The sequence below is a fragment of the Vanessa atalanta genome, chromosome 23 (assembly GCF_905147765.1).
Source record: "Vanessa atalanta chromosome 23, ilVanAtal1.2, whole genome shotgun sequence".
Taxonomy (NCBI): domain Eukaryota; kingdom Metazoa; phylum Arthropoda; class Insecta; order Lepidoptera; family Nymphalidae; genus Vanessa; species Vanessa atalanta.
In genome coordinates, this window is record NC_061893.1 from 5,847,994 (window position 1) to 5,861,509 (window position 13,516).

At 29.4% G+C, this 13,516-nt stretch overlaps 2 protein-coding genes across 2 annotated transcripts; both read right to left on the reverse strand.

Annotated features, from left to right (window-relative positions):
• Window positions 1-363: 363 nt before the first annotated feature.
• Window positions 364-3,179, reverse strand: LOC125073086 (protein BCCIP homolog). The gene is made up of 7 exons (XM_047683777.1): window positions 2,946-3,179; window positions 2,441-2,567; window positions 2,232-2,359; window positions 1,534-1,670; window positions 1,116-1,252; window positions 805-950; window positions 364-544 (listed from the first exon to the last, which is right to left on the reverse strand). The coding sequence occupies exons 1-7, from the start codon at window positions 3,063-3,065 to the stop codon at window positions 473-475; spliced, it is 867 nt and encodes a 288-aa protein (XP_047539733.1). The 5' UTR covers window positions 3,066-3,179; the 3' UTR covers window positions 364-472.
• A 457-nt stretch (window positions 3,180-3,636) lies between these two features.
• Window positions 3,637-10,797, reverse strand: LOC125072983 (odorant receptor 4-like). Its single transcript, XM_047683619.1, has 12 exons — window positions 10,744-10,797; window positions 9,969-10,075; window positions 9,185-9,333; window positions 8,278-8,430; window positions 7,151-7,330; window positions 6,150-6,302; window positions 5,476-5,599; window positions 4,899-4,995; window positions 4,599-4,700; window positions 4,129-4,217; window positions 3,767-3,833; window positions 3,637-3,693 (listed from the first exon to the last, which is right to left on the reverse strand). The coding sequence occupies exons 1-12, from the start codon at window positions 10,795-10,797 to the stop codon at window positions 3,637-3,639; spliced, it is 1,332 nt and encodes a 443-aa protein (XP_047539575.1).
• Window positions 10,798-13,516: the final 2,719 nt, after the last annotated feature.

The following is a 13,516-nucleotide window of genomic DNA, read 5'->3' on the forward strand; positions in this document are numbered from 1 at the left end:
ATCAGTCTCATATCGATTCGTTTATATTCGAAAATAAATTAAGTACCAGCTCTTAATTTGATAATTAGTAATATTCTCCCGAGCCTCGGAAAGCAATTGCTTCGTTTCCTTTCACAGGTAGTGTCGGAATGCCGTAGGATCAGATTATGAGAATGCACCTAATTAGGGTTTTTTTTCACCTTTGATAAGATTGCCCGCCGTATATCATCAATCATCATTTTAGATTTAATTCGTTACATTTACATATTATAAATTCATCTCGCTGGAATTCAATGTGAGGTTTCTGTGTGTGTAATTGGAACTGCCCTTTTCTATATTATAACTTTTATAAATAATAAAAAGGAAAGGAAATAAAATTCAAAGTACTTAAGCTTAGCGTAAATTTAATATTCTTAAAGAGTATAAATATATAATTACATCCAGTGTAATAATGGCATAGTATGACATAACTTATTATCAAGTAAGCATTTTCTTATGCACTTTCCACCTCTTCTTTCAGCAGCCTAACTAATTGATTGAATTTACTGCCTTCAAAGATTAGTACCTGTAATTAAGATAGTAGTTGCATTAATTACAATATACTTAATGTATATATTATTGGATATTTTTCATATATTTATCGTAAATTATAAAAAAATTTCAAAAAACCTATTAATGAAAAATTGAGTATTCAGTGTAATTAAAATTGAAAAGAAATTGGTCTATATGTGCGAAATTGAAACAAATTTTAATGGAATTGAAAAATCATAGCTTTCACCATACTCTTGTGACATTTATAAAAAAAAAACTCATTTAAAAACATACCTTCCTACAAGGAGTCATAGCACCTCCATCAAAGTCCCACTGAGATAATTCTGCCTGTTCCGTCACATCCACATCAAAACTTGCTAAAGCCTCTTCAACTAAAGGCTTCTCCTCTTGGTTTGCAAACAATACTTCTGATTCCTCATCTTTAAAAGGAAACAAAAATATTAAATTTTATTTTGGAAATAGTTACAAATATTTTAATTATGAAATAAAAATAATATCAGTAAATAATTTAACTTATTCAATGAGATCTAAAATACTTTTAAAATGCTTTTATTTAACTAGAAGTAGTAAAAGGCGAAACCCACCACCAGTTTTGTATGTTTTGCAAATCCATACAAGGTACTGGAATGCATAGGGCATGTTCTTTTTTAATGCTTTGTCTAATTCATTCTGTAGTGATGAGAAGAGTGGTACGCTGATAGCAGCTGGAATGTTGAGAATCCTGTAATAAAATTATGTTTTTATGAAAACAATTTTATCCAAGAATTTACTTAATATAATTTATTTACATATTTTAGATAAAACTTTGGATGCAACAATTTTTTTTACAAAATAATTCATAAATCTGGATCATTAAGGTGACATGGCTCTTATTTTGAATGCAAATACTATATAACGAATATATTAACTTGCAAGGTATAAGAAGAACAGACTTAGTTCTCAATTGCTGTAATATTTGTTCGATTTAGTTTTAGTAATATGGAATGACATAAGGGTATGTACCTTTCATTTATAATTAAGCCTACGTGATTAGCATCGTCTGAGAGTATTTTGTTGACTAGGGCTTTCACTCGATCATCAGCATTATCATTGGCCAGTGTGGTTAGCAATAATCTGACTTGTTTTATGCAATTTTCATCCTGAAATAATAAGTTTTTTAATACTAAAACATATTTATACCAATTGCTTTGATTACTAGTAATAATTTATTTTAGCTCATTATTTCAACAGGTATATTATTATTGTGCAATTAAGAAATTTTTTGTTAGTCATTTGTAATATAATGGGAATTTGTTAAAATATATAACAAACAAATTAATTTAATGTATTTAGTCAGAGAAGCGATCAGTAGAAATAGCTTTATAACTCAAGTATAAATAAAAAGCAGTTACATATCCTGTTACTCAAAATGTAATGTTTTTGTGTTTGAATGTTTATTACTTAATCATGTAATGATGGCTGGATGGATTTGGATTATATTTGGAAGAATACAGCTTATACCCAGACTGAACACATAGGCTAACTAACAAATGTGAGATGCGAGAGATTTATGAAAATAACACTGGTTATACCTTTGTATGTAATGTTAATTGTTACACATATATATTTACACTGTGATGATACAAGCACAAAGGCTCAGGCCAACACTAACATTTAAGGGCATTGCTATTTAAAATTTATTATAAGAAAATAATGCTCACTTTTCTTTTGGTAATATTTATTACAGTGGTCATTCCAAAGACTCCATCACTGCCATCATCGTCATCATCATCATCATCTTGTCCATCATCTAGGCACTGTTTAACAACACTACCAATATAATTTTGTGCTAAAAAAAATAAAAAGATCAATTTTTTTATATCATTGTTTATAATTTTCAATCTATCATATTGTAAAAAAATTAACTTACAAATAATAATCTGTGCTAGGGCTCCCAAATCAACATTTGATTTAAGAAACAGTTGCCTCAAAAGTTGTTTAATGCCATGAAAGTCACAATCTTCTGGGTTTCGCCCTTCAAAGTCTGCTAGTAATTCCTGAAAAAAATAGTTTTTAATTTATACCATTTGTTTACTCTACATTATTTCCATTTTTAATACTTCATACATATCACGGTAAGTATTTAATGGCGAAACATTGTATCATCTCAATCGCCACATAATATTATAGACATAAGTTTTGGTTCGATTATACATAACATAAGTTTTTTGTACAATTTCCAAGACTTGTGAAATATAATTATACATATCATTAACTTCGCATTTGAATACTTAATACATTCGAATAAATATAAATTTAATGTTTTTAATAAAATTAATTTTATTTGAGTCATAAGTATACTATATCGGCATGTTATTCATGTTGTTATGACGAACGCCATGTGTTTTGTTGTCTAGGTTATGTTTTTGACTCACCTTATCGCCAACATAATTTCCATCGGAATCAAAGTCTGAATCCCTCTCGCTGCCAGATTCTTGTTCTTCTTCACTTTCACTGTCGTCTCTTTGTATTTCCTTGTTTTTTTTATTAGACATTTTGATATAATATTTATGTCGCCGCTAAGGAATTCACGATCCACGATCACGATCAAATTAAATTAAATATTGAACTGTTCCACAGATTATACACGGACTACAGAAAATTTTGTCGATTCTAAGAAAATCTAACTTGATAAGTTGATATATGGCATTGACATACCATTTGGCAACAGGTAAAAAAAATATAATATTTCATAGTACATGCAGATTATAAATACCTTTTGTTTTAATGTACGAAATTATTAAGCATCCCTTACGTTAACGTAAACAATCCAATTGTTAGAAAATTACCTGATTATTATTATTGGCAATTTAAAATTTTACATTGAATTATAATTTTGCAAGAATATTAGGTTATTGGAGTCTTTGGAATAAAATAAATAACAAATTAGAAGTTACACAAAAATATCTTTGTTTCATATGTTACTAAATTAAAATCAGTTACAGAACTTTAAATCTGGATATTTTTTAAAATATTTAATAAAATCCTTTTAAAATAAGCGAAGCAATTAACTACAAAATAATGAATTTCTATTACTTCAGGATTGAGTATTCAAATATCTATTTTTTATTCTTTATACATATTAATCAAAAGCGTGAAGTAAGACCAAGATGTCTTAAGAATCTGAAAATATTTTTTTTTAATTATTAAATTAAATTTATTTTAGCTTGTATTTTTCTTTCAAATGTGTTATTACCGTTGCATAACTGTCCAAAGATACGATTGAAAATCCATAAGTGGTTACATATACCTCTCTTTGCGACCTAAAAATGTAAAACAACTTTAGATAATATAAAATATATAGTTAATATATGAATAGAATTTAACAATAAACTTTATATAAGCGGTATCTGAAAGGTATTTAATTAATTTCAATAGACTTATAATATTTAGTTTTTTTTTTTTCTACTTATTAGGTACTTCTTAACAAGTAAGTATTCTATAGTTGTTTTATGAAATAAATATTATAATATAAGCATCGCCCTAAATTACTTTAAACGACTAGGTTGTTCATGCGATAAGACAGAAACATTTTTTTATTAATATTATTTGTTGTACCTTTGCATCATTATGAGCACAGATTTCTTCATTCCCTTTGAAGCCACGTACCACCCGCAGTTGTATAAAGCTTCTGCTACCCCAGTACTCTGGTAAAATGGTATAACTTAAGCAATAATAATAATATTTGTAAGCAACTTAAAGATAAGTTTTACCTTGTCTTGCTTTATAATGTTTTGTTTTCAAATAACTGCAATGAACATGAAGTATTATAATATTTTGTGCTAGCTCGCTTTGGTAGGTCGCTTTAGTAGGTGTCACACAAATAACAAATATTATATTGCCCAACAACTGTAATTTGGTTTGTCGTGTTCCGGTTTGTAGGTTAAGTGTACCAGTGGAAATACAAACTACATAACATGTTAGTTGATGAAAATGGAAGTTAGAAGATAGTGTTTAGTCTGTGCACTTACGATTAGGTGACCCATTTGACAGTTTGCCTGTAGGCAATATGATATAAAAAAACTCACTGTATCAAGTAACTGTTGTCCATACCAACATAGCATCCATATTTGCAAGATAGATGTTAAACAAAATATTTTATAATTAAATTCGTTCCATTTCTCAATAATCTATAAAAAAGTTTACATTATTATGAAATTATAATTGTCTCTATTATTCAGTTTACTAGATCGATAGAAAAAATAGATAGATAAAATAAAAAAAATGTATAGTTTCTATCGTTATTCGTTGACAATGTTATTTGAATTACTATAAATATAAAATAAAATATTTAATAACTATATAAAAAATATTAATTTTATACTAACCGCGCAGCAGAATAAGCAAAAACAAATAATTATCGAGCTATTAATAAAATTGACAAGGAGAGTAAATGTGTACATGTCTTCAACATCACTGGAGAGCCTGTGAAAAAAAAATTAAGTGTTCTACTCAAAAATGAAACAATTATAATATTTATAGGTTTACGAATATATATTTAAACGAATAAGTCTCTGTTAGAGGCGTAAAACCGTACAATCGGAGATCAAGCACATACAGCGACACAAAATAATGTATGTACATACATATCTACATCAATAACAAAAAATCATGAAAACTTGAGGCTTACAGAGATTATTCTATACATAACAAAAATGTATATATTGGTATGTATATATTGTGTAGGTGTTGAACGTGTATCTGGCCAAAGAACGAACTTAACTAGGAATACATTAACTAGAAATTTGTTTATGAGTAGGTACATTTTAAGGAATTAATTAATAAACAAGCCTAATTTCAACGATCAGTCACTCCGCTATATAGTAGCTATTATTTCGCTGTGACGCTATGAATAAATCATATTTTTTTTATTAAATAGTGATTTCCATTCATTAATAATATTACCTTATCAAAGCTCGATGTCTTTTAACGATGAAAGTGAACTCTTCAATGTATCTTTGCTCCGCGTCTTTGTCATTAGTACTCTTTGCATTATTAATATTTGATGTGTGTAATTTGCTGTATTCCGCTATAAATTTAACATATTTTATAAGCTCGTCTATAGTCTAAGAATCACTAGAATTTTGTAAACATCATTAATTCTAAATTTACTCTTACTTACGTACTTAATACTTACGAGTACTTATTTAAATAATTTAAAAATTGACAAGTTTTTTAAATATTATGAAGTAAAATTAAGAACTTGTACCACGTTAAATTAAAAAAAAAAGTGTTTTTAATAGTTTTGATGAATTTTAACTCGTGTTTTATTTATGTCTATTTTTATATATATATATATTTAATGCTGGATGTGGCCATAGTAACTTTACACAAAAGTTTAACGCAATTCTTACATCGGTAACCCAATATAACCATTATCACATGATTATAAGATGACGCACCACCCCACCCATTTTATGAGATGAAGCGATTCGGTCTTTTGTTGTATTAAACCAAATATACTTATTTTCTCTTCTATCTTATCGAATTACGATACTACTATTTAATACGAATTATCCGCGTCCATTATCACATCGAGTTTAATCATATTTTTTAAACTTTTGCATTCTTCATCTTACCAAGTGAATAAGATTCCACCAGTTGGTCGTCAATTGGAACGTAAATAAATTTGTTTATTCTGATTGCAAGCAGAGAAAACTGCGTTGTTATATGACTGAGGAAGATGCAAAATAACAAATCTCCACATACCATAAAGCCAGCTGAAAGAAAACCTAAAAAAATAATTGCTTGGAATATTAGAACATAAAATTGACAAATACATATTATATGTAAATGTAATAATTATATGTTACAAGATATATGTAATGTTTTATGTGTATCTGTGGCAAAAGCTGTGCTTCATTATTATCATTATCATTAGCAACCTGTAAATTTCCCACTGCTGGGCTAAGGCCTCATCTCCCTTTGAGGAGAAGGTTTGGAGCATATTCCACCATGCTGCTCCAATGCGGATTGGTGGAATACCGATGTGGCAGAATTTCGTTGAAATTAGACACATGTAGGTCACGATGTTTTCCTTCACCGCCGAGCACGAGATGAATTATATACACCAATTAAGCACATGAAATTCAGTGGTGCTTGCCTGGGTTTAAACCCGAATCCATCGGTTAAGATGCACGCTTTCTAACCACTGGGCCATCTCGGCTCAAGCTGTGCTTGGACTGTAGTAAATAAATTGTGCCACAAGTTTGAATTTAGAATAAAACAACTTTGAAGTAAGAAATATTCGTAAGAAAATATATTTTTGATGTACCTAATTATTATAATTTACTTTTAATTTCATTCATGTGTTTAAAAATAACCTAATGTACAAATTAGTGGGGATTTAGCGCCGTCCGTCTGATGACGGTCTGTCTGTTCTTAGCTCTTGCACGGCCAAGCTACTAAACCAAAATTTCATAAAATTTACGTATGTAGTAAGCTTAAGCTCCAATTAAGGACATATACTCAACACATGACGACCAATCCCTAAAATGCGGGCAAAGCTAGGGGCTACAACTAGTATTACATAAACTTTAACTTTAGACGATTAATATAATAAAAATAAGTAGTTACTCACAATGGAATGTCTGTACGAAATAAACGATTTCATATCGATTGCCCTGAAATGGATCGAAGGGCAGCCAGTAAGAGAAACCTAATATGAGTTCTACGTCTTGTCCAGTTCGATTTTTGATCCAGGCTATCATGGATGGCACCGTAAAAATGCTCGCTAGCATAGCGTTGCATAAGAAATACACTGTTGTTTGAAAATGTTAAAACATTTTAATATTTTTTTATTATAAGAAATTCAATTTCACTAAAAAATATTAACATTTAATGTACTAATTTTTAGCATATCATATTAGAAGACGAAGTTATTAAGCCTACGCGGCAGGTCGCACGCTACAGATTTGAGCCCAATATTTACGCGCGTTTTTAATACGCGAAAAGACGCGTTGCCACATAACTAGGGTTCATAAAATTACACCGCGACAATCCCCGGCGATTGCGCGCCACATGCCGCGCTAATGGGTTGACTTTTATACATACAACTCAATAGATATGGCGCTGAATATTTGTTCGACGCGCTTCATTACCAACATACATAACCTAACCGTATATGTCATAAAATATAGCGTTGTCATGTGTTATAGATAATTTTTTATTTAATATTTACGTGCTGCATTCATCTATAGCATTTGTATTATCCGGAATATTATTATATAAATAATGAAGGTTGTCTGCAGGAGACTTAAACTAATAATGCCGCTTTTGTACACTCTAATTCTTAAAGCTTGTTTCTGTATATATTTCTTATGTGCAATAAAAACTTTTCTTTTTGAATTGATAACTTCTTGTGGCAGGCTAACGCTTCGTTATGTAACGCGTTACGGAGCCAGTCTGTCTGGCTTCCCATTCTCTTACACAAAATTCCAATGCACATATTCAAGAATTGTAACTAAGAATAAACTATATTTTATAATTATTAAAAGATTTTATTATTAAATAACTTTTCCTTACATTATCATATTCTCTCTCTCTCTCTCTGAAGTCTGAATTTCAATTTTAATCAAGTTAAACTAATGTTAACTAGTGATAACTTAAAGTAATCTATAGTTTAAGTTTTCACTTCTGTCGGGCGTCCCGACTCCCGAGACGCACATTTAGTTTTCTTTTTTTACTTAAATAATATATTTTTCTAACCTTTTACAACAATTCGTAGTCGATCCATTGCATCACTAATAATCTTATGCTCATCTTCTGATATGCGTCCCGTCGGCCACATATCTCGTGGCTCCATCACCAGGTTCTCGAAAACGGACCTGTAGCGCTTGATCTTGTAGGTCTTGGCAATTGCTGTTTGGATATTTAATCATAATCAGAGGATATAAAGATAAAATTGATTTAATTCAATCGCATATTATATATATCATAAAAATATAATATATTTTTAAAGTGTTTCTTATACTCAAGTTGTGGTGGGTTTTTGTTAGAAAAAAGGAAATTTCTACAACTGTTATATCTTATTAAAGGTTAGAATTATTTACATAAATTCAATGGAGATAAGTTCTTACGGTAGAACTATATCTACTAGTATGGAGATGTTATTTACTGATTCTTTAGTTTTTAAAATATGCAGAAAATATAAGTTACTACCAATAGGTTCTATTCATGATTTTATGGAAAATTCATCGAAAACGTTATACAATGGATTATTATGGAAAAATCTTTTTTTTTTTCAATGTCAATAAATCGACGCAATAACATACGCAAATGCAACCTAGATATATTAGATGTTAACACATTTCAACTTTTTACAGTTTTTTGCCAAAATTTAGAAAATGTCAGAATAACGCCGCAGTCTAGAAGTTGTATAATACTTTACATCCCCATGTCTCGGCAGCCTAAGCCTTCATGCCGAAGAGCGTAAGGCTTTCGCGTCAGATTTGTCATCTTAAAATACTTACTCCAAAACGAAAAATGTTTTAATGTTAAAAACTTTATTTTTGATACACAGTGTAAGAGTGAAAAGTTAACATTTTCAATATGATTTTGGTATATTTTCTTATGGAGGTATTTATTATATATCTGTAGTGGAATGGATACATACCTACTAGAAGGAACCCGACACAAGGCATCATGGTAAACAGGTCAAGGAACGTCCCAATTGAAGCCATGACAAACATGTTCGTCGTCTCCAATGCAGTCGATAGCAATATATTGGCAAAGTTGAACCAGAATAGTGAATTCCAACAGAAACTAAAAATGTTTTTAAAAATGAACGTCCTTTATTTATGGTCCTTAGTGTCGAAATAAAAAGCTTCGTGTTTGCCCGGACAACAATTCTCTAGTGGTTCTACATATATGAAATTAATGTCTTACACACACATAAATACATATGTATGTATACTCATACATGCATTTTTAAAAATTACTTTTTAGTGATGCTTCTTATTGATATTTTTTTCATAATAGCATTTTTTGGTAATAATATATTTTTTTCTTTTTTTTATATTTAGTTTAAACACTTTTTTAGTATTAATTTTTGACATTGGTGCTGTTTGAAATATTACCGATTCCTTATTTTAGCCAATTGACCGCCGATCTCAGGAGCTAAGATGTTATGTCCCTTGTGACTGTTTGGCGATATATTATATATGATGAATGCTACTGGTACTAATGGTACTGGGTAGATACCCAGACGGCCTTGTACATAGCTATACCCCCGAAATTACAGTAAGCCTGTGTAAAACGGATAATCTGCCATAAGCGCTCTTTATATAAACAAAATAACTAGATAAAATACACTAGATTAATTATATATATATATATATATATATATATAATTTTAATTTAAATATAGCATTTAGCTATTAAATAAAGTAAACTTTTACCTTGAGAAGTTTGTTAGATTTTCGGTTAAGGGTACTCCAATCATTTTCAACAATTTTTTAGCAAGAATATAAGTCTTGTCGTAGTCGTCTATATTTCCTTCATAAACCTAAAAGACATTAATAATAATGTTCATTTATCAATTAACCTTTTCTCAGCTTTTGCCTTCATCTGCTTGAAGAAAGTGAATACAGAACCCCAATCATCGCGGTTTGAGCAACATCCCATATTTGCCACCTCTCTTAAATCGTTGGTTGGACCATCTTTTCATAGGGCTTCCTACACTACGTTTGCCTAAGTCTCCTATAGTACAAAGTAGCAGCAGCTGAGCATGCTGGACCGAAAAAAATTATACCGATAGAAAAGTATTTGTATGATAGAAATAAAAATAAAATCAAAATTTATTGAATTATACATTACGGAATCAGTTTGGGCAGACACCTTATAATAAATATAAGAAACCTGTGTTAAAGGGTCTCCTTTTTCGTGTATTACAATTTTATTATATAGATGAATTCAAATAACATTATTCTTCTGTATTATTATTATTTATTTTTGTATTATATGCTAAATTTATATGTATGTATGTACACACAACATATACGCGTAAGAGCGCGCGCGCTCGCGTATGCGTCTGTGGTTCATTTAAATAACCAATTTATTTCACTAAAACCAACTATATAAAATATTTTATTGTATTAATAGTTAAGTTAAATAAAATTAAATGAAAATAATAAACTTATTAAAATTACAATGTTAATACATAATATAACATACTTTTTCTTGTGTTTCCAATTTATTTTTTTTCGATGTTTTTTCTATCGACGCCATTTTTACTGCTAGCTAAGATCAACGCGAAGTAACTTTTATTAATGTAAAAGAGTTAGCACGTTTTTTCTTTTATATGTGAAGTATTGTGGGAAATGACAGATTTAAAAGAATATACAATTATTGGTACGTAAATACGTAACCAGTTATTAAGTTTGCAATGTTTTGAGTCTTGAATAAAATAATAAAACTCATACTATTATTATGGAATAATTTATTCATGTATATAATTATATACGAAACGCAAATTTTGTTTATTAATTTTGCATAGAAAAGATGATGATGATAAAGAAATAGCTGAACCTGTGGCTTTACCTGCGCGAAATATTATAAAACTACCAATAACACTTAAACCGTTAAGCCCGATTTTACACCCTCGAGGGGTAAATTTTAAAAAAAACGTTATCCGGGACTCAAACTATCTTCGTACCAAATTTCATATAAATCAGTTCAGCGGTTCAAGCGTGAAAAGGTAACAAACAGAGTTACTTTCGTATTTATACTTTTAGTATAAATGAATGTGCGTAAAATCATATTCATTAATATTTTTATTAGTTGTTATAATTATCTCGTTCTCTGCGTTGAAGGAAAACATTCTGAGGAAACCTGTATGTTTAGGGTGAAAATCTACCCCATATGTATCCACCAACCTAGAATAAAGCAGATTGTGTTAATATCTGCTAACCTTGTACTCACAAGGGGAGGAATCCTCGGACCAGCAGAATTTTGAGGATGTGACTTTTCTTTTATTTTCCTACCCTTATTGAGAACTTACAAAATATTTGTTATATCATACAAATGTCTTTAGTGTCCTGTTATTTATATTTGGAAAAGGAAAAGAGTCCTTTCTAATACATCTTTGTTTCTGCTTTTAGCCTTTTAACATCCAAACTAAGCTTCCATATTAATTTGGCGTATGATATTACCTTTTAGCTTTTCTGTAACAAGAGCTACTTGTATATAATAGATGGCTTCAAGCCTTGTTAGTAACACGTGTCACATATAATCTCAGGCTCAACATCCACCCTAAACGATATCTATTCTTTTACGACTCAGCCTGTTTCATAGATACTCTTTATTAGTAAGCCGTTCATGTTATTTATGTAAATAGTTATGAAATATTTCTCTTTTAGGAAATACAAGCAGTTCCATGAGTATTTAAATGAGTTTATCATTTTCTTTCCACTGGCATTACACTTTAATAGAGTACTTGTTACTTTCGTGTGTAAATACCGAACTATCTATTAAAAAAAATATACTGATTCTTCCAATAATTGTTAAATAGCGTTGAAGTTTATAGCAATTTTTATAATAATTATTATTAAAAGTGCCAAACAATGTCAATATTGTATATTTTAATTTAGTATATATATATTATATATCTTTCAAGGCGTAGAAACACTAAAAAGGGCATAATGCAATGATTGTCCTGATTTTATGTTTCTATTTAGATTAATATGTAACATTTATATATCGATTTCTTTCAAAACTAATTAAATAAATAAATAAAAAAACGAACATTATAAAAGTGACCAGCAGTAGTAGAATATCTGTACAGTATTTTTGATTCGGAGGATTGTGCTTTACGGACAATATGAGAAAGTTTTATAACTATTCCAATTTTGAATCGAACTGTTTTCACTCGACTTTTTTAATTCAATGATAAATGTATATCTATATAGTTTACTTATATTACTTAGTCTTTACTTCATTATTCGAAAATTTTATCAAAAGTTTTATTTTAAATTTATTTAAATTCACATTATTATTCGTAATTGACGACATGAGATTTTTTGTGAAAGAGTATCTTTCGCGTTGTAAAATTCATTATTATTTTTGTAGTCAAGCTAATAAATCAATTTCAAATAATTTACAATCAATGATAATTTGAACTGTTTCACGTTGAGAAGTTTGGCGACTGGAAGCTGTATAAAAGCAATTAAAATAAAATTTAATAAAATTAATAAGGACGAACGATTTGGTTCTTGTTTCTTGATTGAATTTAATTTTGTACTCATTATTACTTTATCTATATTTTCTATATGTCATAAAAATTAAAAATTGACTATTTCAATATAAGTTTTTCTTTTGAAAAAGAAGAAGAAACCTATTCATTTGCTATGCAACAGTATAAATATATATTATAAATTCTCATTACACCCCAAAATATCCAAAACCATAAATTCTTTGATTACTCGGATATTCATCTATAATTCGATAGTCTATACTATTATATTCAATTTGTCTCGTAGGTACAGAAAATATAGACTCTGACTGAGACACTGATTGAAAGTGAAGTGACAGTGAAGGTAAGGATTAATTTTTTTCACAGTCAGTACATAACCTTAAATCATGAGAAAACTATTTTTAACATATTCTGATAGAGATGTCATTGTATTATTTATAATAGTGTTTTATTTAATAGGTTTGGGTGCAGATCAGCCACGACTTCATCTCGTTCTTGCGATTCCGAATATACATCCAGCAAGTACATAGATGTAATATTGTTGCTGGTCATAATAAAAGCTGGAAGCGGGAGTTGTGATAATTGTGTCGGATGCTCACTTGATACTTCTGTAATTAGCAGAATAAATTACCCGAGATGCGAGTGACCTTTTAACATACCATAATCCTTATTTTCTTCTATTCTAGAAGTAGAAAAGGATATATTTCAAGGAACTTTTCAAATAGAAAAGGTTATATATTAAATCAACCGATACAG